At 37.6% G+C, this 23,291-nt stretch overlaps 1 protein-coding gene across 2 annotated transcripts in view; it reads right to left on the bottom strand.

The window, feature by feature from the left end:
• Cpeb3 (cytoplasmic polyadenylation element binding protein 3) overlaps window positions 1–23,291 on the bottom strand; it is a 191,855-nt gene that overhangs the window by 87,975 nt on the left and 80,589 nt on the right. The window contains exon 8 of one of the 2 annotated variants that reach the window (XM_013514851.1): window positions 7,975–7,998. The exons of the other annotated variant lie outside the window; for it this stretch is intronic. Coding sequence (XP_013370305.1) covers window positions 7,975–7,998 — 24 coding nt within the window. The remainder of the gene's footprint in view (window positions 1–7,974; window positions 7,999–23,291) is intronic. 2 annotated transcript variants of the gene reach the window in all.

Here is a 23,291-nt window from a genome sequence, read left to right as displayed (position 1 = left end):
GTGTTAAAATCAAGTATCTTAATATATATTTAATTTATTTCTGCTTGTTTTTTGAGACAGGATCTTGTTATATAATTTAGGCTGGACTGGAACTCACTATGTAGCCTAGGCTGGCCTGGAATTCCCAACGATTCTTCTGCCTCAGCCTCCCAAGTTCTGGGATTACAGGCATGTGCTACCACACCCAGACTCTATGTTCATATTTAGATAGAAGACTGCTAATTTTAGCAATCATTAGCTAATAATTAATATATAAATGATGTTTTACTAATTTTAAGTAGAAACTAAGAACACAGGTATCAAAACCCAATCCCCTCAAATCTACTCATCTAAATCTGTTTGAAAATCTGTATGTTTCACAACTTTCCCCAGTGATTCTCAGGCTGAAGTTTAAGAGCCACTACAATGGATACTATCTGTCTGTAGCAAGCAGCTACTGATAAAGTATATGAGCCATGGAAAACATCCAAGTTCAATCAAGTTAGGGAAGTTTATTCCCAGGAATATAAAACCTAAAATCTAATTAACCTTAACATAACATGACTGTCTGAAGTGGTGGCAGAATAAAAAGTCTGCAGGAAGCATTTTAAAAAACAAAACTGGGTGGCTGGGCATGGTGGCTCATGCTGTAATACCAGCACTTGGGAGGCTGAGGCAGGAGGATCATCATAAATTCAAGGCTCAAGGCCAGCCTGGGCTATATAGTGAGTTCAAAGCCAACCTGAACTACATAGTGATAACTTGTCTTACAAAAATAAAAACGGAACTGGGGGCTAGGGGTATAGTTCAGTGGTAGAACCCTTGTCTAGCAAGACCCCGGGTTCAATCCCAAACTGAGGAGGGAGGGAAGGAAAAAGGAGGGAAGGAGGGAGGGAGAGACAGATTGTAGATTAAGAATAAACACCTGTAATGCAGACCAAGAAGAGACAGAATTTTATCACAATGGGTAGAATGGCTCCTTTATGGAATAGAATGGCCCCTCTGCAAGATAATATCTCCCAAGGGACCATTCTGTTAATGAGTTTGGCTTTTTGATATTGCGAAGGAGTGATTCTTCAATTAGCAGACAAATGATCAGCCACTGATATTTTACTTCTATACACATTCATTTTCATGATAAATTAACACATTGGTATTCTGAGTTGTCTAATGAACACTTGTGAGGCTGGTATTTCTACATTTATTTAGTTGGCATAAATCTGCTCTGAGGACACCACTCCTAGGAAGACTGCTAAAATGTTGGTTCCTGAATACATATTATTAGTAACTGAAACCTTCTAAATTGTTTGGTGAAGTCCTGCTTCACCAAATAGCACCCATATGACATATTTCTTTTAGGGGGAAATGCTTTCCAAGACCAAAGTGTTTTAAATAAGTCATATTATTCACCCATATATATATATTTTTTTTATGTGCAGCATATACAAATCTGCCCGAAACGCCAATATATTTCTAAAGAAAATACTTACATTCATCAACAGGAGGAGGAGAAAGCTTCTTAACTGCTATAACTAGCTTCTTTGGCTTTCCACCAATGATCTGGTTCTCTGGTATCTATTTTCAGTTGCTATCTAGAATATATTTTTTGATCCAGTAATTGGAATAATAATTGCTAAGAGCCTTGTGAGAAAAGTGCCAAAGAGAGACCTGCAAAGCATTAGAAGCAAGGAAGGCTTGCCCAAGATAATTCCTTTCCCTTTCCTGCAGCAAAATGATGGGCAAACAAAAGCCTACTGGCCATGCTGTGCTGCCAAACGCTCAGACCTCCCATCCGAGCACCATGAAAGGCCCTGCGATGACTCCCGTAGCTCTTGTGCACTTCTGACCCAACACTTCCTTCCACTCCAGGCCTGACCCTTCCATCTTAGTATCACAAGTAACTGAGAAATGAGTCCTTTTGGGGTTTAGGAAAAACACATTATGAGGTGTATTTAAAAACTCTCCATGGAAGCCAAAGCTCCAGTCTATGACTCTGGGCAGGACAGCTCTCACATAACGCAAGTTCAACTACATGGAAGCTTTTCGAATCTCTGGAGTCAGCAGAATCCCTTTTATTACACAGAAATCTTGCAAAATAAAAAAGACCTCACTTCATATTAAAATGTGGTATATCTTAGGCATCACAAACATATCGTATTTAAAAGTGAACGCTTGATAGTCTCTCCCAGTCCCATTTCAATGTGGTATCACGGTTTACCCAACTGTTCAAGCTAGACCTGCAGATCATTTTTTACTTATTTATTTGCTATATTCAATTCATCAATAGGATGTCATCTGTTAAATTCTACTATTGATTCTCCTCTCCAGAATGTATCTTTAACCTGTTCACTTTCCAACCCCACTGTCATCGCTCTATCCTAACGACCATCTCTTGCCCAGTTACTGGCATCATCTCCTAACTGGGCAAGCCACTTCTCTTCCCACTCTACTCCAAGCAGCAGCCAAAGTACTGTTTTTAAAAACATAAATCCAGTCACTTGACCCTGCTTCAAAGCTTCAAAGATTTCCTTTTATACTTGGACAAAGTTCAAAATCCCTACCAGGAGCTAACATCCAGAAAGATCAGATTACCTTTCCTTCTCCAAACTCATTTTAAGACAACCTCTGCCCTCACCCACAAAGTTTCAGCCATTCTAAAGCAAGCCCTCTATTGCCTCAAGCCTTTTAAAAACAGTAACAGCTTTATTGAAATATAACTCACATGTCATACAATTAACCCGCTTAACTCATCTGCAGTCACTCTCCATCCTCCCCCAACCCTTGGCCATAGGCAACTACTAATCTCCTTTTGTTCCGATAAATGTTCCTATTCTGGACATTTCATATAAAGGGAATTATACAAGATGTGACCTTTTATGACTAGTTTCTCTCACTTGTCGCAATGTTTTCAAAGCTTATCTGTATTGTAGCATGTACCACTATTTCACTTCAAGCCCCTTCACCTGCACTTGCTTCTACTTCCTCTTTTAAAATAGCTGTCATGGGGGTGGGGATTTAGCTCAGCGGCAAAGCACCTGCCTGGAAAGCGCGAGGTCATGAGTTCGATTCCTGGTACCGGAAGAAAAACAAACAAAAAAATAGCAGTCTTATGACATCTGGAATTTCCTTTAAAACATTCCAGGGACAAAATGGGGAGCAAATATGTGAACCAAGATTGGTAAACATGCTGATAGTCACTGGAGCTAAGGAGTGGGTATATCAGGATCTTTACTTCTATACTTGTGAATGTCTGGAATTCTCCAGAATAAAAAAAAAAAAAAAAAAGAAAGAAAGAAATTTAAGACAGCTTTCTCTCCATCCTTTAAATTTCAGCTTAAATATTATCTCTTCAAAGATGATCTCCCTGGGGCTGGGGATTTAGCCCAGTGGCACAGCTCCTGCCTGGCAAGCGCAAGGTCGTGAGTTCAATTCCTGGTACGGGAAGAAAAACAAAAACAAACAAACAACAAAAAAAGATGACCTCCCTAACTAAGAGGGAATTCTTCATGCTTTCCTTTTTATCGCTTATCACAACCAATGAGCTACATTCTCAGCTCCACAACAGAACTTAAGTTATCAATGTCAATAGATTAATGTCAATAGATTTTGTCATTAATGTCAATAGATTTTTTTTGCCATTGATGTCAATAGATTTTTATGGACTATATAGAAGTACATTTTACAACAGAAATCAATGATTTCTGCAAAGGCATTTGTTCATTTACATTGTTTAGGAAGATCTTTTATGGTTTCCTTGATACTCTGTAACTAGGAAATTTTGTTAAACATCATAAACACTGACAGAGGGGTATTGCTCAGTTGTAAAAGATATGCTTAGCATGCATAAGGCCCTGGGTTTGATCACCAGCAGCAAAAACCCCCATAAAAGAAAAAAACAAAAAAACCATCGACACAGCCAATATGTCCACTTATGGACAAAAGTTTCACAAAGACCACAAAACTCACATTTGTGTGAAATGAAAAATACTGCATACATTAAATGTAAGCAAATGTCTTACATGATACTATCTGATAGACTACTTTCTAGCAGAGATTACTGTATATTCAGCTTGCTAAAGGAAGAACATTTTCATATTCTTTAGTGTAATAGACTATATTTTTCCAGTAGAACAAAATAAAATATCAATATCAATGGGGAATGGATATCAATGGGGAAAATAATTGAATATTTAAATATATATAACATATGTATTTTCAAATCTTACTGTCACATGTAATTCTTTTCCTAATCTACTACTACTATTTCAACTATGTTACTTGTAGTACTTGATCTGCGAAGAGCATACCTCCATCTCCCATCCAAATCTTTAGTTGATGCCTGAGTTTTTTCCTGCTTCCATTACTTGCATCATAAACCCTTCCTCGAAAGCCTGGTGCACCTATGTCTAGGAATCTCACCCCCCGTTTCCAAAGCCATTCATCAAGGCAGCATAGATGACCCTGCAGCCAACTTCTCCTTCTCAACTGGCCCATGCATACACTCAGGGATATATGCTCCAAGCGTCTGGGCACAAGCTGACCTCTAAGTTTTCTTCTAAATTGAATGTCATAGTAAAATGCTTTGCTTTCCATTCCACTCCATCATCCAAATAGTTCCTGAAGTTCTACCTATTCCAGGAAGCTTTTCCAGGTATTTCAGGAGAGGTATAAGATCCCACTAGTCTAATTCTTGTTGACAGAACTCAAAATGTCCAAATATATTTCCATTACTTTCTATTTCTAAAAAATGTACCATCATGTCTATGTAAAACAAAATATGATTATAGCTAAAGCTCTATTCTTAATCACACAACAAAGCAACATCAGCAAGTTTACTTTTTATGCTTTTGTGGGGGGCAAGTCTAAGTGTTAACTGGAAGAAAGATCAAATGTTAATTCAATCTTGATCACACGAATAAATGAATATGAGGAAGCGTTTCAGTTGATCAAAATTATACTATGCAGGGTTGGCCTAAACAAGCATCTCTTTGGGAATGAGGGTGTTATGTATGAGGTATACCCACCTCATCCTACACTGTTACATAATTACATTTAAGGAAAATCATCTTTCTCCTTTTTCAATAGTGAGAACAAAGGATTAAATAAAAACACAGACTAAATATTTTTGCCCACAAATACGCAGCCTTTTAGTGTTTGCTCCCCTTCCTTTCATTCCCTTTTTTAATCTATAACCCTTACACTGCAGACTTATAGAGAGAACAGGGACCAAGTAATACAGTAGTTGCCTAGCATGCTGTGGGCCCTGGGTGGGTTCGATTCCCAGCACCACAAAAAAATGAAAAGACAGAAATACGACAGCAGGGATGAAATCCTTCTACGCAGTATTTAACATAGCATTTGATGCAAAGAAGATCACAGCATTAGAAAATAATAAAGTTAAACCTTACAAACAGATATGGAGAAAGAAATATGGAAAAAGTTTTTCCATTTTTCCAAGAGTTTAGAAACTACTGATGATTTTATATTCTTTGCGTCTAACATTTAATATGCCATTATTTATTAAAAATAATTTTTATTTTAAAATTTTTTCTATAGACAGAGTCTCACAATGTTGCCCAGGCTGGCCCAGAACTCCTGGGCTTAAGCAATCTACTGCCCCAGCCTCTATAGTAGCTAGGACCAGAGGCCTTTGCCACTGCACTCAGAAAAAAAGATTTTTAAAAAAAATACGATGCAGCCAGGCATGGTGGTACAAACCTGTAATACCAGCCCTTGGGAGGCTGAGGCGTAGGGATTGTCCCAAGTGTGACCTAGCCTGGGCTACACAGTGAATTCAAGCCCAGCCTGGACTATATAGTGAAACCCTGTCTCAAAAAATTAAATAAAGTAAAAAAATAAGATGCTAAGGGTTTATTCAAGATAATCCTATCAACAAGCATTTCATAAGAACTAACTATACATACAGCACAGAATTAGGCACAGTAGATACTGTCCTCAAAGAACTTATCTCCAGTTGAAAATTCAAAGCATACAGAAAAGAGGAAAAAAATGCAAGGCAGCAAAAGTAGAGAAAACCACTACCTTTAAGACCCCTGGGCAAGGCTTCCTAGAAAGTATAAAGCTTGAATTTGGCTTGAACTAGTAAAGAACAGGTCTTAGATAGGTAGATGAGAGAACTTGTGGGAAGGTACATGGACTGGGGAGGGGAAAATAAGGTGGGAAAATGGAGACAATGAGGCTGGAAAAACAGGGAGGGGCCAAATCACAGGAAGAATGGGGGAACATGGACAAAGTGGTGTTTCAGAAAGATGAGGCAGTAGAGATGAAACAGCAGAAATGAAAGCAACAGAAAAGAGAAGGACAAACCTAACTAGACAGAAAATCTCAACAAAGCTGGTGACTGATCAGAATGTGAGGAGAGGTCAGTCCCTGCTGTCCACTCTCCAGATGGTGCCTATTTTCCATGTAAAATGGCCTATGCCCTTTCTTTCCTGGCAGTGTTCATTTTTCTAGCAATGCTGGGCGGGGGAGTATGGTACAATATAATTTTAAGACTATCTCTGGGTTTTAACTTTATTAACTTAAAAATAAGAAATGCAAAAAATTCAATGGTATTTATTTCCATGACTGAAAAATAATCAAGTACACAAATGCAATGATATTGAAAGCAAAAGTGAATGCTGTATATGATTCCGCCATGCATATTAGGTTCTGCAAATATTCATTCTTTCTACAAGTACTATACTACAGAATAAATAATAAAATACTATGAATTTAACATCATTTTCTTTTCATGAGAACTACACAAATCAGTGACAGCCTGATGGGTAGTAAACATTGGCAAACAGGGAAACAGTTGGGCCTGGGGGTACATGCCTGTAATCCCAGGATTTGGGATGCTGAGGCAGGATGATTGCTGTCAGTTCTAGAGCAGCTGGGGCTACATAGTGAGTTCAAGACCAGTCTGAACTACATAGTCAGACTGTGTATCAAAAAAACAAAACAAAACAAAACAAAAAAAAAAAGAAGAGGAAAGAAAAGAGATTTTAATTTTAATCTTAGGTCTCACATTAACTTGAGGTCACACAGCAAATAAAGTACTTTTCCCCCCCAACTTCTACAAATAAGTGCCAAATTATAATACATTTGTGGACTGCCTTTGATTTGCACATACAGGTTTTCCTCTCCTTTTTTTAAAAAAAAATTAAACTTCACTAATATTCTGCAGTTGAACAAAATTGGTTTTATTAACTCATAATTTTCAGATGAGGACAATAGATCTAAATGATAAGGCAATTATTACAATCTAATTATTTGGTCTAAAACCCCATATTCTTTCCACAATATTAGGCTTCTCTTTTGTCATTTCATAAAATTACATGAAAAATTACAGATATGGAAATGCTTAGAAAGGTTACAGCATTACCCCACTGAAAACTAGACTACTTTGTTGAGGTGTTGCCAGGAGAGTTTGCAGGTTTTACAGGGACACAGACTATTTTGAAGCATCTCTTTAAGTAAGGAACACAAAAATTATAGGTAAAGAGTTTGGAAGGGGCCCATCAAAAAGAAAGTCCTTGAAATTTAGCCTCAGTATAAATATGTTCCTGGGTGTAATAAAAAATATTCACTAGCCAATACAGATAACATCAAAAATTGTCCTCTAAAATCTAATGTCTGCTTCCAAGTAATATGAAAAGGACACAGTGGATACAAAGCAGAAAAATACGTATGCTTGGCCTTTGTTTCTTCACATTCATTCACTATAAGCGATACTAAGAAAAAATCTACAGGTAGAAATAATCTTTGCCTCATCTTTATTAGGATTTAAACAACAAATTACCAACAGACAGCCAAAACTAATTAATATGAGAATAATAAGAAAATTACTTTGGTGAAATAATTAAGCTAGAACATCACAACATACAATAATTATTATTTCACACACAGGTATGAACACACACACACACACATACACACACTCATATTTACTCACAATTTGGCAAGCAAAAGAGCTCATTAAAAAAAATTTACCTCGTCTCCGCCCATAGCTCCTGGCTGCATGTAAACACAGAAGAAAACCATGGGTATTTGTATTAAAATAGTGAATTTAGAAATAAAAAAGTATTCACACCTACCTTTTCTAAGTATTCTTGGAATTATTAATCTGGAGATACTGTTCAACTTGACTGCAAACATTTTTTTTTAAGAAAACCTTTATGAAAGTATAAACTAGATCACAACTTTAAAGGGAAATTCAACTGGATGTGGTAGCCACTGGAACAGGTAAAATGGGTACTTCAGTTTCATAAGTCTTACAAGAATTTTTATTGGGATCTATTATCTATATCAGAAAACTTGTTTAAACAATTCTGACTTATAAGTCTCCACCTGTATTTTACATTACTACCAGACATCAATCACTTAAAGCAAAAAAATCCACTTCAAACAACTAAAAATTTTGGCATACAGTGGTCACTCTGAATTTCTTATGCTTTACACATATATATCACTTCATAAATTCCAAAAACTGTATAAAAATCGTATACAATTTGCTCTTGCTTTACAGAATGTTTCTGTAAAATTTTCAGTGAAGAATCTCTCACTTTCTCCACTTACTTTCCACATCATGTCACAGATAGGAAAAAACGCTATTTTTAGTGTCTATTAAATGAACTGAAAAGATAGAATTATGGTACTGGCATCTAGGCCATTCTTAATAATAGAGTACTTTGAAGGTGTACTTCAAAACTCCAGGCCAGCGATGGCAAATACTTTGGAGCTTTCAATGATACAAAGAGCCCACTGCAGCAGAAGTGCCACAGTTTCACCAGCACTGCTCTAGGCCCACAAATACTGCACCCTGTTACAATGCTTCACAGGCTATTCCACGTTATCATATATCACTAAGAAATCCTGTTGCCTCAAATGATTTTCAGTGTTAAAAGTTTCTCACATTTGAAACCTCAGATTCTACAAAAATAAATGAGAGCTCCATGTAAGCTATTTTTTTAAAGTGTTAAATGTCATAAAATAAGAAGAATAACTTGGAATTACATTTGTAGTATGAGATAGTAAGCAGTAAATAAAGCAATTTCTTCCCTAAGAAAAGAATTCAGACTTTTCAGCCAAGTAGTCAAAATACAAGATGTGATAAAAAAATATGGTGAATGCTATTGCCAAGTTCCGTCCAATGGAACAGCAGGCTCATAAAACATCCACCTTTTTCACCAGATCTGGCACCATGCAACTTCTGACCCTTTCTCCAAAGTCAAAATGACCATGAAAGTTAAACATTTTGAATTGTTTCAGAACATCAAGGCAGCCATGATAGTGCAACTAAAGACTCATGAAATAGGACTTCTGCTTTCTACTGTTGTTTATTTGTTTGTTTGTTTTTTGGAGACCAGGTCTCGATACATAGTTCAGCCTGGCCTTGAACTCACTATGCAGCCCAGGCTGGCCTCATACTCACAGCAATTCTCCTGCCTCAGCCTCTCAAGTTCAGAGATTATAGGCATGTGCCACCACACCCAGCCTACTTTTCTTCAGACATTATACTGGCCTTCAGCTCCATACCTTTAATCTATTCACTTTCCCACCACTCAAATATTAAGAAGGATTTCACATTTCTCCAGAAAAAAAATACAAATAGCCAATAAATACATGAAAAAATTGTCAGCATCTTTGGCCATTAGAGAAATGCAAATCAAAACAACACTGAGATTCCACCTTACTCCAGTAAGAACGGCCATTTTATCAAGGACTTAAAAATCATCAAATGCTGTTGGGGGAAAAAGGAACCCTTCTGCATTGCTTGTGGGAATGTAAACCTGACAATCACATTGAAAATCTGTATAGAGATTACTTAATAAACTAAAAATAGCATTAAAGAGAAAGTATTGTGTTTTTGTTTGTTTCCTCTTTGTAAGAGTTTTTTTGTCTATAACTTGTATTCTGAGTAATATTTTGGCCATTAACATTATATTGTTATTCTCTATTTTGTCATGAAATTTTATTTTTTCATAGAAATAAGACTGCTTTTTTATATTTTCTTAATAAAAAAATCTAAAAGTAAAAATTCTACTTGACCCAACTCTACCTCTCCTGAATTTCTTTCCCAAAGAGCTAAAGTCATCATATTACAGCAATACACCCACACCCATGTTTATAGCAGCACAACTCACAATTAGGGAATTCAAAGAAGTGACCTAGTGGCCCCTCAAGAAGTGAACAGATAAAGAAAGTGAGGCATATTTGCACAGTGGAGGTGTATAAATTTGAGTCATCTGTAGGAAAATGGATGGAGTTTGAGACTATAATTCTAAATGAAATAAGTCCATTGCAAGAGGTTAAGTGTCACATGATTTCTCTAACATGAAAGACCCAAAATATAAATAATTTGAAGACCAAAATAAAAAACCCATGTTAAGAAACAGGGAGGTATACTCTGTAAAAATGGGAAGGGGATGGTAAGGAAAAGGGGCAAAAAGGGGAGGATGGGAGTGGCAGAGGAGTGAAAATAACCAAGATGCAATATGTATATGTATTAAACCCAAGCTGGATATAACCACTACGTATCACAAACATATACTAATAAAACTTCTTAAGAAGGATTATATAGTTCAAGCCCTACTTTTCCTTGACTTTGCCCATACTACAAATTTGAATGAAAAAAATTTCTTCTGAGTTTACATAGCAATTACTGTTTACATCACCTAGAGGATACATTCCAAAAAAAACATTTAAGGGACTCATACTTTTTATTATTTGGAACCAGATAGAATTCATCTTCCAAAATCAAGTATAAGTGGTATTTAGCTTCCTAGCTTGACCCCCAAAAAAGCTTGTTTCAATATGAATGAATACTAACAGACAGCACTTAGATGAAATAAGTTTTGACATCCTATCATTTGTCTCTCTGTGCCTTCCCCTACCCCCAGTGATGTCATGCTGTGACACCCTCTACTGAGAGGAAGTAAACTCTGCATTTCAAAATTGCTCATCTCTCTCCCAAAGAATAAATTTCTATTTTTCTCATTATCTCTGATTTCTGGCCAGATATTCAATGAAAAAGAATCTGATTGCAACACTAAGGTACAAATGACTCACTGAATCTTAGCATCCCTTCAGGATAAGTAAGTTTTCAACTACCAAAACAGTGATACAGACAGGTTTGAGGGTGGGGAACAGTGTCCAGGAATGGGGATAGGAGGAGAGCTGTAAAAGACCCATCTAAGAGTTTTAATCAAAGCTTCCTTAAGAAATTCATTTTTATCAATTCCTCTTTCACCATTTCTGAACAAACACTGTAAATGGTTCATGATGTAGCCTGGGACTCTGATATCAAGGAAGCAAGACGGCATACAGAGTAGGCAGCCAATTTAAACAGTGATCTCAGATGCTTGTTCATCACTTGTTAAGGAATTTAATTATATGCTACTTTGTTCCTGATTTCAATATCTTATTTATGATCCCTATGATTACTATTATAGCAGCTAAAACTTAATGAGTTTTAAGTTTTAAAGCACTTTAATAAGTGCTTACTAAGTGCCAGAAACAGTCCAAAATGCTTTAGACATATTACTATCACTTAATAAGCACAGAACTTTATAAGTATTATTATTAGCCTTTTCTTTCAAACGAGGAGAATGGGACACAGAAAGTTTAAATATCTTGTCCAAGAGAGACCAGATAGAATATGGAATTTGGAATATAAATCTAAGTGGTCTGGCTTCAGAATTTGTACTTTTAACCACCTTGTTATCCTGTTAAATTTCTAAGAGGCAAGATCCATGTCTCATCCTTTTTTTCTGAGGTGAAGTGTCACTGTGTAGGCCAGGCTGGCCTAGAATTTATAGCAATCCTCCTGCCTCCACCTCCCGAGCACTGGGACTACAGGCGTGTGCCACCATGCCCTGCACTTTACCCTTACTAATATCTTCTAATGAACCTGGCAAAATGGTCTATTCCAAGTTGGTACTCAAAAAATATAGCTTTTTAGCTGAGTGAACAATCAGGGAGGGAAGTGTTATCATTTAGACCTAAAACGTCCCCCCAAAGCCTCATGGGTGTGGAGCGTGAATGCACCTAGGGGCACTGTACTGTACGCATCTGTGGATTAGGCCACTCATGAGTTCAGTGGTTAAATGTGCTGTTAGGAGCTAGGGGCGGTTGGAGGTGGGTCGTGATGGCTTTGGGGTTGCAACCCGGAAGGGTTTACTCCTGTCCCTGGCGCCTGCTCTCTCTCTTGCTGGCTGCCTGGGTCGAGCACCTTTTGCTGCATCAAAGCCTTCCTTTTCCTGTCTTGGAGCCAGCTGCCCATGGACTGAAACCATGGCCAAAACAAATCTCTTCTAAGCTGAAGGTGTCAGGTATTTTGTCCCAGTGACAAGAAAGCGGCTAAGAAGAAATATATGCCTTGATGGTCTTTAGAATATAAGACTGTGGGAGTTTAGAACTTAATCAAGTTGGTTACATAAAGATCATTTACAAATAATTTAATTAGGGTCAAACCCTTCTCTTAGAGAGAGGTAATAAAGTGAATACCAATGAGAGAAATTTAGGTATACAAAAGTAGTATTTTACCCTGGGTATAAATAGAGCTTTAAAATAAGAACTGTTGCTGGGTGTGGTGGCGCATGCCTGTAATCTCAGCACTTGGAAGGCTGAGGCAGAAGACTGCATGAGTTTAAGGCCAGCCTGGCCTACACAGTGAGTCCAGGCCAGCCTGAACTACATGGCAAGACCCTGTCTCAAAAAAAGAAGAAAAAAGAAAAAAAACACTATTGAATGTACAAACGTACATGCACCAGTACAAAATCTCATATAGGAAAAAAAAAAGGAGCACTGCAACTAATTCCATCTTTATTATATACTATCAATGCTAGGATGCAGTTAGATATACAAAGATGCAGCCTGGCACGGTAGCACAGGCATGCAGTACCAGTACCCTAGGAGGATGAGGCAGGAGAATCACAAGAATAAGCTCAGCCAGAGCAACTCAGTAAAACCATGACTCAAAATAAAAAACAAAAAGGGCTGAGATGTATCTCAATGTGAAGGCCCTGGGTTCAATCCCCAGTACCCTCACAAAAATATGTAATACTGTTTCTATGTGAGATCTACTTCCTCCAAAACTTTAGAACCCAGAGCCTGGCACACGCTAGGAAGAGGATCTACCACTGAGGTGCATTCATATCTTTCAAATTTTATTTTAAACAGTGTTTCATTAAGTTGTCCAGGCTGGCCTCACACTTGTGATCTTCCTTCTTCAGTCTCCCAAGTAGCTGGGTTTACAAGTGTAGTGGGTTTATCAATTATCACTTTTTTTTTTTTTTTTGGTCGTCTTGAGACTGGATCTCACTATGTAGTTCAGGCTGGCCTTGAGCTCACTTTGTAGCCCAGGCTGGTCTTGAACTTGCAACGATCCTCCTGCTTCAGCCTCCCAAGTGCTGGGATTACAGGCATGCACCACCATGCCCAGCTCAATTATCACCATTCTTAAAGATAAAATTATTTTACTGATTCATATATATTAAACAATTTATAGATTTCATAAAAAGTATACCTAATTTTTATGAAATTATACCTAATTCAAGGTTATATTTAACATTGGCCAGCGATATGACCAGAGGAGAGCCTAAATGGGGAGTTTCTAGGATATTGGTGAAGTTTGGTCTTGATGTGGGTACTAGTTACATGGCTGTGCATGATTTGTTATGATATATTGTATGATATACATCGTACATATAAACATTATGTATGATTTATGTGCCGCTTGGTGCATATACTTGAATAGTTTAAAAACAAAACACTACAAATATTTTAGATTAGTTTACTCATTATAAAATTAATGCAGAAAACCCCCAAGTGCTAACATTTTTGAAGCTTTTAAATTATCAATGAGAATAATCAAAAGTTGATAAAAGCATTACTTATTTTCAGCTCATCAGAATATTAAAAGGTACGTGCATTTTGCATAGAAAATGCAAGATTTATTCTAAGACTAAGTCTGCATGGTCAGTGATTAGTATATTCTGTTTGGTTTGTTTGTTTGTTTGTTTGTAGTGATGGAGATTAAACCAAGGGCCTCACACATATTAGGCAAGCACTAAAACTGGACCAACTCCCACCCCTGGCTATCGTATTCTGAATGGAACTGTCAAATTAATGGTATGATGTTTTGTTGGTCATATAAGGCAACATAAAATAGATTATGTACTATTCCTTATGACTTTGTCTGCACTATTTTAAATGGCTGTACTCATAAATGTGATTTCCCAAAGCAGTGCATGTTATAATCTCTTATTTGATTTTTAACACTTTGCTTTTTAGAGCTTTTGTTGTTGTTCACAGCAAAATTGGGAGGAAGGTACAAAAAGTTTTCCTTATGGTACCTTCTACCCTCATACATATATATTCTTTCCCCTTATCAACCTCCTCCACCAGAGTTATACATTTGTTATAACTGATAAATATACATTAACTCATGATAGCCACCCAAAATCTATACTTTACATAAGGGTTGATTCTTGGTGTTATATATAGTATAGGTTTTCACAACGGTGTCCACCATTACAGTACAATTTAACTATCTTAATAACGCATCTTCTGTTTATCACCCTCCTAAACCTTTAACCCCTAGCAACCACTGATTGTCTCCACAGCTTTGCCTTTTTCATAATATCATATAGTTGAAATTATGCGGTCTGGAGTCTTTCAGATTGGCTTCTTTCACTTACTAATTTGCATAACATTTCTCCATGTGTTGTCATAATTTGATAGCTCATTTCCTTTTAGTATTGAGTGATCTATTTTCTAAATTTACTATAGTTTAGGCTGTGACCCTTTCACAAGTCTGCTCTGTACTTTGCAGAGCATACTGATTTTCTATTTCTTTTCCTACTTTAGTTGGCCTACCTTTAATTCCTTTAATAAATGTAAAACGTCTTGTTAAAATTAATCAATTAATAATTTTCTACAGTTTATCCATTCACCTAAATACATCTTGGTTGTTTCCATGTCTTGGTAATTATGAATAAAGGTGTCAGAACACCCATGTGCAGGTTGTGGTTGGATATGTTTTCAATTCCTTTGATAAATACCAAGGAGTACACTTGCTGATCATGGTATGTTTAATTTTGTGAGAACGCCACACTGGTTTAGTTTTTAAATCTAAACTAATTCTCCTGACACATGGATTCACCCACATTTGCTGAAGTTTCTCTAAGCAAAGTAACTTATACACAAAATCCACCAGTTCAAAACGTGATGAAGAAAAAAAAGTCAAGGAGAGGGAGAGGGAGAGGGAATGAGAAATGGAGAGAGAGAAGTGGAAATATTTGTCAAGACTACTAAAAATCAGTGTGGGGGCAAATTGTTACTTAATTACTTTCCTTGAAATAAAATTGGTTTTTGTAAAATACCTTTAATACTTATTTTTGGATTACATAGGCAAAACTAAATTATATTCAAACATTTAATGTTGCTTTTCAGCTTCCACCTGAGTATTAATCATGCAAAAATTCCACCTAAAATAGACTAAGGTAGGACTCAAATGTCCCCTTTTGACTCAGTAAACTGAATTTCCAAAGGGTAAGGGTTATAGAGATTGTCCCTAAATGTTCCCCCTATATCTTTGTCTTTGTAATGGCAGGTAAGATATCTTTAGAACAATTATTCAGGCAAATTATAATTGAAAAAATCAACTTCTCCACAAATAGCAAAAATATAGCAGGTAAAAAAGGATGCTTAAAGGGGCATGTTCATGTGCTACATTCATATAAATTATTTAGTCATTTTAAAACTTCTTCCTTCCCTTCTCTCTTTGATATTTACCCATCTTTCTCAGGAAAATCTTTCCATTTCATTTGTAGAACTAAAAAGTAACACTAATGACTGACAAGTACAATATTAACACTGCTAAGGCACTTTGTAAAGGAAAAGGAATATCACAACATATTATATATTCTTAATTTTAGGACTATGTAGCTAAAAAACAAAGGATAACTGACTGATAATTTACCATGCTCCAGGCACTATATGCTAAGTGCTTAACAGGACTTGACTAATGCCCACAGCAACTATCATTATGACAGAGACAGAAGGGAGGTAAAGTCCTAAAAATTCTAATCACATACAGTATTTTGTATGTTATCTGACTGAACTGTCCAAATCAGTCTGAAGTTGCCTGCTACAAAGATATGCATTTAAATATTTAACATCTGTTTTTAATAAACCATTTTCTCTGAACCACTATATCAAAATCTCATGATGTCTCTTTAAACTTTATAAATAATCAATTTCATTGCCAATTCTACATTTCTCAGCCCCAAATAATGTAGAGAATTATACAGGGTGAAGACTAGGTAAACAAAAATGGATGTTGGTGTGCTCAGAAATCTACTCAGAACCAAAGGCTGGGCCCTTCATCAGTATTCCTTATCTCCTTCCTATCACAAGGCTCTTATCAAGCAGGAAAAAGGCTTCTTCAGTGGAAGAAAGTTATGAAAAAGTGCTGGGTTGGCAGTTTGGGAAGGACTCCACAGCACGAAGACTTGCCTCATCCCTGCCCTGACCCCTCAAAATTAACTTGCTCTGGACTGGATTTGGGAAAATTTCAGAAAACAATGAAAGCAGACCAAGTGCTGAGGGGAAAGAAAGGATATAAGGAAATGTACAGAACTGCATGACTGCTTGATTCCTTCATACTTGGGTAGAATGGATTCGTTATTACAAAGGTGGGAGTTGTGGCAGGAGGTAGGGAGCCCCTTGAACTCTCAAGAAGTAACTACTTCTTGAGAAGTAACTACTTGAGTACTCTCAAGAAGTTACTCAAGGGATGAGTAACTAATTCTCATCCCTTCTATCCACTCTTTCTTTATCCCCTAAATTATGCTTTATTATGGGAAAGTAGCACATTTCCAAAAGGGGTCAAATTTGCTTTCAGAACACAGTCTCCTTTGTTGGTAGAAAGAATCTAAACTGCACTTTTGCTCAGGTCTTTACTACTTGCAGAATGGGAGTATGAGACTTTAGCAAAGACTAGGTGTGCAAAATTACAATTCACCCCAAACCAATTAAGTTATAGTCTCTTGTCAGATAGGGTCATGTGATAAGGACAGGTACACTGCACACTTAACCTTATCACTTTTAATAAAGAGAGGTTATGGTGTCCATTTAAAATTTTTTTAAAACCCACAGGTAATATCCCCCCAGATCATTTAGCAAATAAACAATAGATTCGAGATTTAAACTCAGATATGTCCCCCCACACACACACCTCAAATTGCATTATTTCCTACCCTGGGCTTGGAGGAGAAACTAGTAAGATAACAAAGGTATATATACGTGGAGGGTAACAATAAGAGGAGGAGGAGCAAGAAGAGGAGGTGGAAGAGGAGGAAGAGGAAAAGGAGAAGGAAAAGGAAGAAGAAAAGGAGGAGGAAGAGGAGGAGGAAAGGAAGAAGAAAGGAGGAGAAGGAAGAGAAAGATGCGGAGAAGAAAGAAGTTGGAGGAGGAAGAGAAGGTGGAGAAGGAGGAAGTGGAAGAGGAAAAGAAGGAAGAAGTTGGGGAGGAAGAGGAGGAAAAGGAGGAGAAAGAGGAGGTGGAAGAGGAAGAAGTGGAGGAGGAGGAAGAAGGGAGGAGAAGGAAGAGGAGGAGGAGGAAGAGGACAAAGCTTCATCTATATAAATTTAAACAGGGACAATTTTGCACACCAAATCTTTTTTTGTTCAAGTCTCTTACTGTCATTCTGGAAATAGTAAAGACCTGAAGGGAAGTGTAGTTTAAATTCTTGCTGCTGGGCAACCCATTTGGGACTCCTCCTGTCTCTCAGGAGCTATTCCTATTCCCCATTCTCCCATTCCGATTTCCCATTCCTTTTCTCCAATAAATTTTCCGACTCTTAACCTCCACTGTTCCTTAGAATTCATTCTTCAACTTCAGGGAATACAAATGGGTTTTGGGGGGGGCACTGGGAATAACTCAGGACTTTGCACTTGCCAGGCAGGCATTTGTGCTGCTGAGCTACATCTCTGGCCCACAACTCTTAAAAAATATATAAAATAAAATAAGCTACGGCTGCTACCAAGGGGGACTGTGTTTTGAAAGCAAAATTGACCACTTTTGGAAACGTGTTAGTTCCCCATAATACATAAAGTATAATTTAGCTAACTGTTAGAAAAGGTTTACATGAAACTTGAGAGACCTTTCCAGGATAAAATGATATTGGAGTAAGTGGCTGGTAGACAGAAAGTGGAAGTACTGAGTCATATGCCAGTTCTGCTTTTAATTATTGCAGGAACTTCCACACTACTTACTGTAATGATTGTACTAACTTATTTTCCTAACTGTGTAAGAGTTTCCTTTTTCCTGCATCCTTACCAACACTTTTTTTTTTTTTTGTCTTTTTGAGACAGGGTCTCGCTGTGCAGTTCAGGCTGGCCTTGTGCTCACTTTGTAGCCCAGGCTGGCCTTGAATTCACAGCGATCCTCCTGTCTCAGCCTTCTGAGTGCTGGGATTACAGGCATGCACCACCACGCCAGCCCAACACTTGTTATCTTTTTGAGTTTTTGACAGTAGCCATTCCAAGTAGAATAAAGTGCTATTTCTTTGTGATTTGATTTGTAATTCTCTGGTGACTAGGGGTAGTGAGCATCTTTTTCAATATACCATTGGCCATTTGTATGTCTTCTTGTGAGAAATTTTAAATGAAGTTGTTTGCTAATTTTTTAATGTTTACTTTTTGTTGTTTGCTAGGAATTGAGTTTCTTATATATTCTTATATGTATTTTTATATATTTGACCCCTTGTCAAAATACCATTTACAAATATTCTCTCTCATTTTGTAGGTAGTCTCTTTACTCTGTTGACAAACAGGATTTTGAATATTCTCACTCCAAAGAGATTATAAATGTTTGAGGTGATGATGGATATGTTAATTATCCTGATCTGATTATTACACAATAGTTGCATGTTTCAAAACATCACACTGAAGACAGGTGTGGTGGCTCATGCCTGTGATCCTACACTTGGGGGGCTGAGGAAAGAGGACTGTCATGAATTTGAGGCCACCCTGAACTATATACATTGAGTTCAAGGCCAGCCTGAACTACATATAGAGACACTGTTTCAAAAAAACAAAAAATACCCCCCCAAAAACCCCAAATCAAATCACATTGTAACCTGTAAACATGTACAATTACATATTCTGTAAATTATCAATGAAGAATTTTGCCTTTCCAAACATCAATACTACAGAAAAGGATAAATATCAAAATATTTTTCTGTTGATTTTTTTTTTTCAGTACAGGGTCTTGTTGTATAGTTCAGGCTGGCCTTGAACTCACTGTGTAGCCCAGACTGGCCTCAAACCCATGGTGATCTCCTCCTGCTTCTGTCTCTCAAGTACTGGGATTACAGGTGTGCACCATCACACCTGGCTTTTATGTTGATCCTTGTTGAGTTATACTTGCCATTGTGAGATCACTAAAGGCCTATCTTAACCTCTGAAATATTTAAAGGATTAAGCTCTGAAATTTAAGATAAGTTCATTACAAGTATGGTGAATGCTATTAACACAGGAAGTCCAAGTTATACTGCCTGCGCCAGTGGAAAAAAACAAACACAGAAGCCCATAGGGAAAAGTAACTTTTCAGTTTCCTAAATTTTATTAACTGTGCTGATCTGACCTGAATCCTGTCACTTGAGACATATCAACACACAAAGAATTTCTTCCAAAATCTAATAGCATCAGTCAAGAATATTTCAAATTTCACTTATTTACAATGTTCAAACATCAAGCTATGAAAACTGGTTGACACTTATATTTTTCAGGAAAAGAGTAAGGCAACAAATAATGATAGAAAACATATTTTCCCAAAGACATTTAATTTGCATGTTGGTGTTAAAGTAATAAAAAAAAATAAAATAAACTACTCAAGAAGTATTTAAAGCAAAGGTACAACACAATCTGGAAGAGGAACGGGAGGTTCTATTCCTGCTCCCCCTGGCTGATTCACATGGCTTCTTGCATGTCAGCTTCCCCGATGTGTAAAATGAGATCATCAAAATAAAACAACAATCTCTTAGGTCCCACATTCATGCACCGCATCCATCCAAAAAGTCTTTAACAAGGATTAAATCACTGAACATTATTTATGCCTAGAATTGCTATTTTTCATTTCAATTAGCCATTATTTATAATATATTCATATCACAGTTATAGTTTACTTCCAAATCTGCTCAGTAGCAGGAGCCGCACTGAACTGGGCGTGACAGTGCGTACCTACAATCTCAACACTTGAAGGCTGAGGAGCATGAGCCTGAAGCCAGCCTGGACCACAAGCAAATTTCAGGCAAACCTAGACTACTAGCCAGACCCAGTCAAGAAAAGACAGAAGGCAGAAGGCAGAGGGGAGGGAAAGAGGGAAGGGAAGGGGAAGGAGAAGGAGAGGGGAGAAAGAGTAGTACTAAAGCTTGTCTTCAGTAAATTCAAAATCTCAGAAAAAGTCTTCAACCTGAGAATTTCAGAATAATTCCAGCATTATCTTATTGTACTGTTAACAAATTATTTATAGCCAGAGTGAGCAAAAATAACAACGTGCTCTTCAAATTTTGGAAAATTTCATGTGGAATTCTAGCAGAGCTAGCTCTCTGCACATTCCGGCATTAACGAGTCATGTGCTCTGTTCCCGTTCTGCCACTTGCTCTCAGCTGAGCCTTTCTGCAAGGAGTTCCTACTCAGCAAAGCATACCAGGGAGGGAGAGGAGAGGTTCTGTAGGAGGTTCCCCACACAAACCTTCATACTGATGTCATACACATTTTGCTTCAACAAATGCATAGGCAGCCCTCAGTTCAAACAGAAATATAAGGAAAACCTTGCAGAATATTTCACAGCATCAATGGCCTGACATAAGAGTCCAGGCATTTGGGTACATCACTTATGTATACATTTCTTTAATAACCAGTGACCTCAGAGCTTCTCAAGCAGGTCTACACCTTTTTAGTTCTTTTGTTGATATTAAAATTTTAAGTCTTCAAATTCTCCAGGTTTTGTTCCAGAACTCTTCAACTTCTAAATGTTTCAGACGTTCTGATTAGGAAGAATAAGGATAAATAATCATCTCTCCCTTGGGGGGGAAGGGGCATTTCAGATATCTTATTCACCTCATAACTTGGAATAGACTAATTATAAAGTTAAAGATCTCAGAAATGGCATGAAAACTTTTAATTTAAATAACACCAAGGGCCGGGCATGGTGGCGTACACCTCTAATTCCAGCACTCCAGAGGCTGAGGCAGGAGGATCGTTGCAAGTTCAAGACCAGCCTGGGCAACAAAGCGCGCTTAAGACCAGCCTGAACTGCAGAGCCAGACCCTGTCTCAAAAAAAAAAAAAAAAAAAAAAAAAAAAAAAGGACAATAACACCAAGGGGAAAAGAGAGGTGGCAAGATGGCAGAGTGCTAAGCAAAAGAGAAAGAACCTCTCCAAGTGCTGCCATCCAAACGCTGCAATATAGCAACGTGGGAAAAATAAGAGGAAGGAGGTGGTCCCCCTGGACCCAGGAAGGAACTGAGGCATGAAGTGAAGCCCATGGAGAGAGTGAAGAGAGAAACTTCAGCGAAGAAGGATGTAGCGGGTGGCGCCTTCTTCCCCAGACACTCCCCGGAGGAGGAGGGGTCGTCCAAATCTGCGGACACACCACACGGCAGACTAATGAGTTACTGTGAAATGAACTCTTGGGAAAATTTCATGGAAATATCTTTTCCCATCTTGCAGCTTGGTTTTTCTCACTCTTTTTTTATTCTTCAGTACAGGGGGTTGAGCCCACGGCCTTTGCACTGAACTAAATCCCCAATCCTTTTCTTTTTTTATTTTGATACAGCGTCTCACTAAGTTGCCAAGTTGCTCAGGTGAGTGCCGGTGATCCCAGAGACCTCCACGGAGAGACACAGCAGTGGAGGGGAGCAGCGGAAGTGAAGGACTGCACTAGCTGTCGGTGAGTGCCGGTGAGTGCCGAGGACTCAGCGGGCCTGTGCGAGAGAGCGATTGGTGGGGAACCATTTTGGAGAGAGACCAATAAAGCTCAAAACTCAGAGCCAACGCACTTCTGGGCAATAAAGGCAAGGCAGGGGGCATCACAATCCCTGACTTGAAATTATACTACACAGCCTCTGTGATTAAAAAAACAAAACAAAAAAAAACCCGGCATGGTACTGGCAAAAAAACAGACCTGAAGATCAATGGAACAGACTAAAAGATGTAAAAACAACTCCAGGCATATTCAGCCACCTTAAATTGACAAAGGGGCCAAACATATACACTGTAAGCCTCTTTAACAAATGGTGCTGGAAAAACTGGCTCTGCAGATATCGAAGGTTAAAATTGGACCCATACCTTTCTCCATGCACTGATTTCAAAATGGATCAAAGATTTAGTTTTGTTTTTTTTTTTTTTTGGATCAAAGATTCAAATATTAAGACAGAAACATTAAATCTGCTGGAAGATAGATGTAGGCAAAGACTTTATGAAGAAAACCCCAATCGAACAGGAACTATCACAAAGAATCAACAACTGGGATCTCATCTTACTAAAAAGCTTTTGCACAGCAAGAGAAACCAGCAACAGAGTGAAGAGACAATCCACAATGTGGGGAAAAAACTGCCGGATGTTCCTCAGGTAAAGGTTTACTATGGAGAACGTATAAAGGACTCAAAAAAATCACACCTCCCAAATTTAAAGACTCAATCCAAAAATGGGTGTGGGAAATGAATACACACTTTTCAGATGAAGAAACGTGAACAGCAAATAAATATATGAAAAAATGTTCCACATCAATGGTCATTCAAGAGATGCAAACTTAAACAACACTGAGATTCTACCTCACCCTGGAAAGAATGGCTATTATCAAGAAATCAACCAATAACAAATGCTGGAGGGGTCGTGGGGAAAAAGGAATTCTTTTCCACTGTTGGTGGGAATGTAGACTGGTACAACCACTGTGGAAATCAGTGTGGAGTTTCCTCAAAAAACTAGAATTGGAGATTCCATTTGACCTTTCTGGGTATCTTCCTATAGAATTAAAAACATCATACCACAGAGATATATGTGCACCATGTTTATAGCAGCACAATTTCTAATAGCTAGATCTTGGAAACGACCCAAATGCTCATCAACTGAGGAATGGATAAAAAGATGTGGTCTTTTTATATAATGGAGTATTATTCAACAATAAAGAAGGATAAACTGGAGACTTTTATAGGTAAATGGATGCAACCTGAGACCATACTCAGAAGTGAAATAAACCAGATGCAAATGTGTAAACATCATATTGTCTCTCTAGTGT

This window comes from Chinchilla lanigera, unplaced genomic scaffold, assembly GCF_000276665.1.
Source record: "Chinchilla lanigera isolate Chin_1 unplaced genomic scaffold, ChiLan1.0 scaffold00024, whole genome shotgun sequence".
Lineage (NCBI taxonomy): Eukaryota > Metazoa > Chordata > Mammalia > Rodentia > Chinchillidae > Chinchilla > Chinchilla lanigera.
This window is presented reverse-complemented; position numbering and strand designations above follow the sequence as displayed.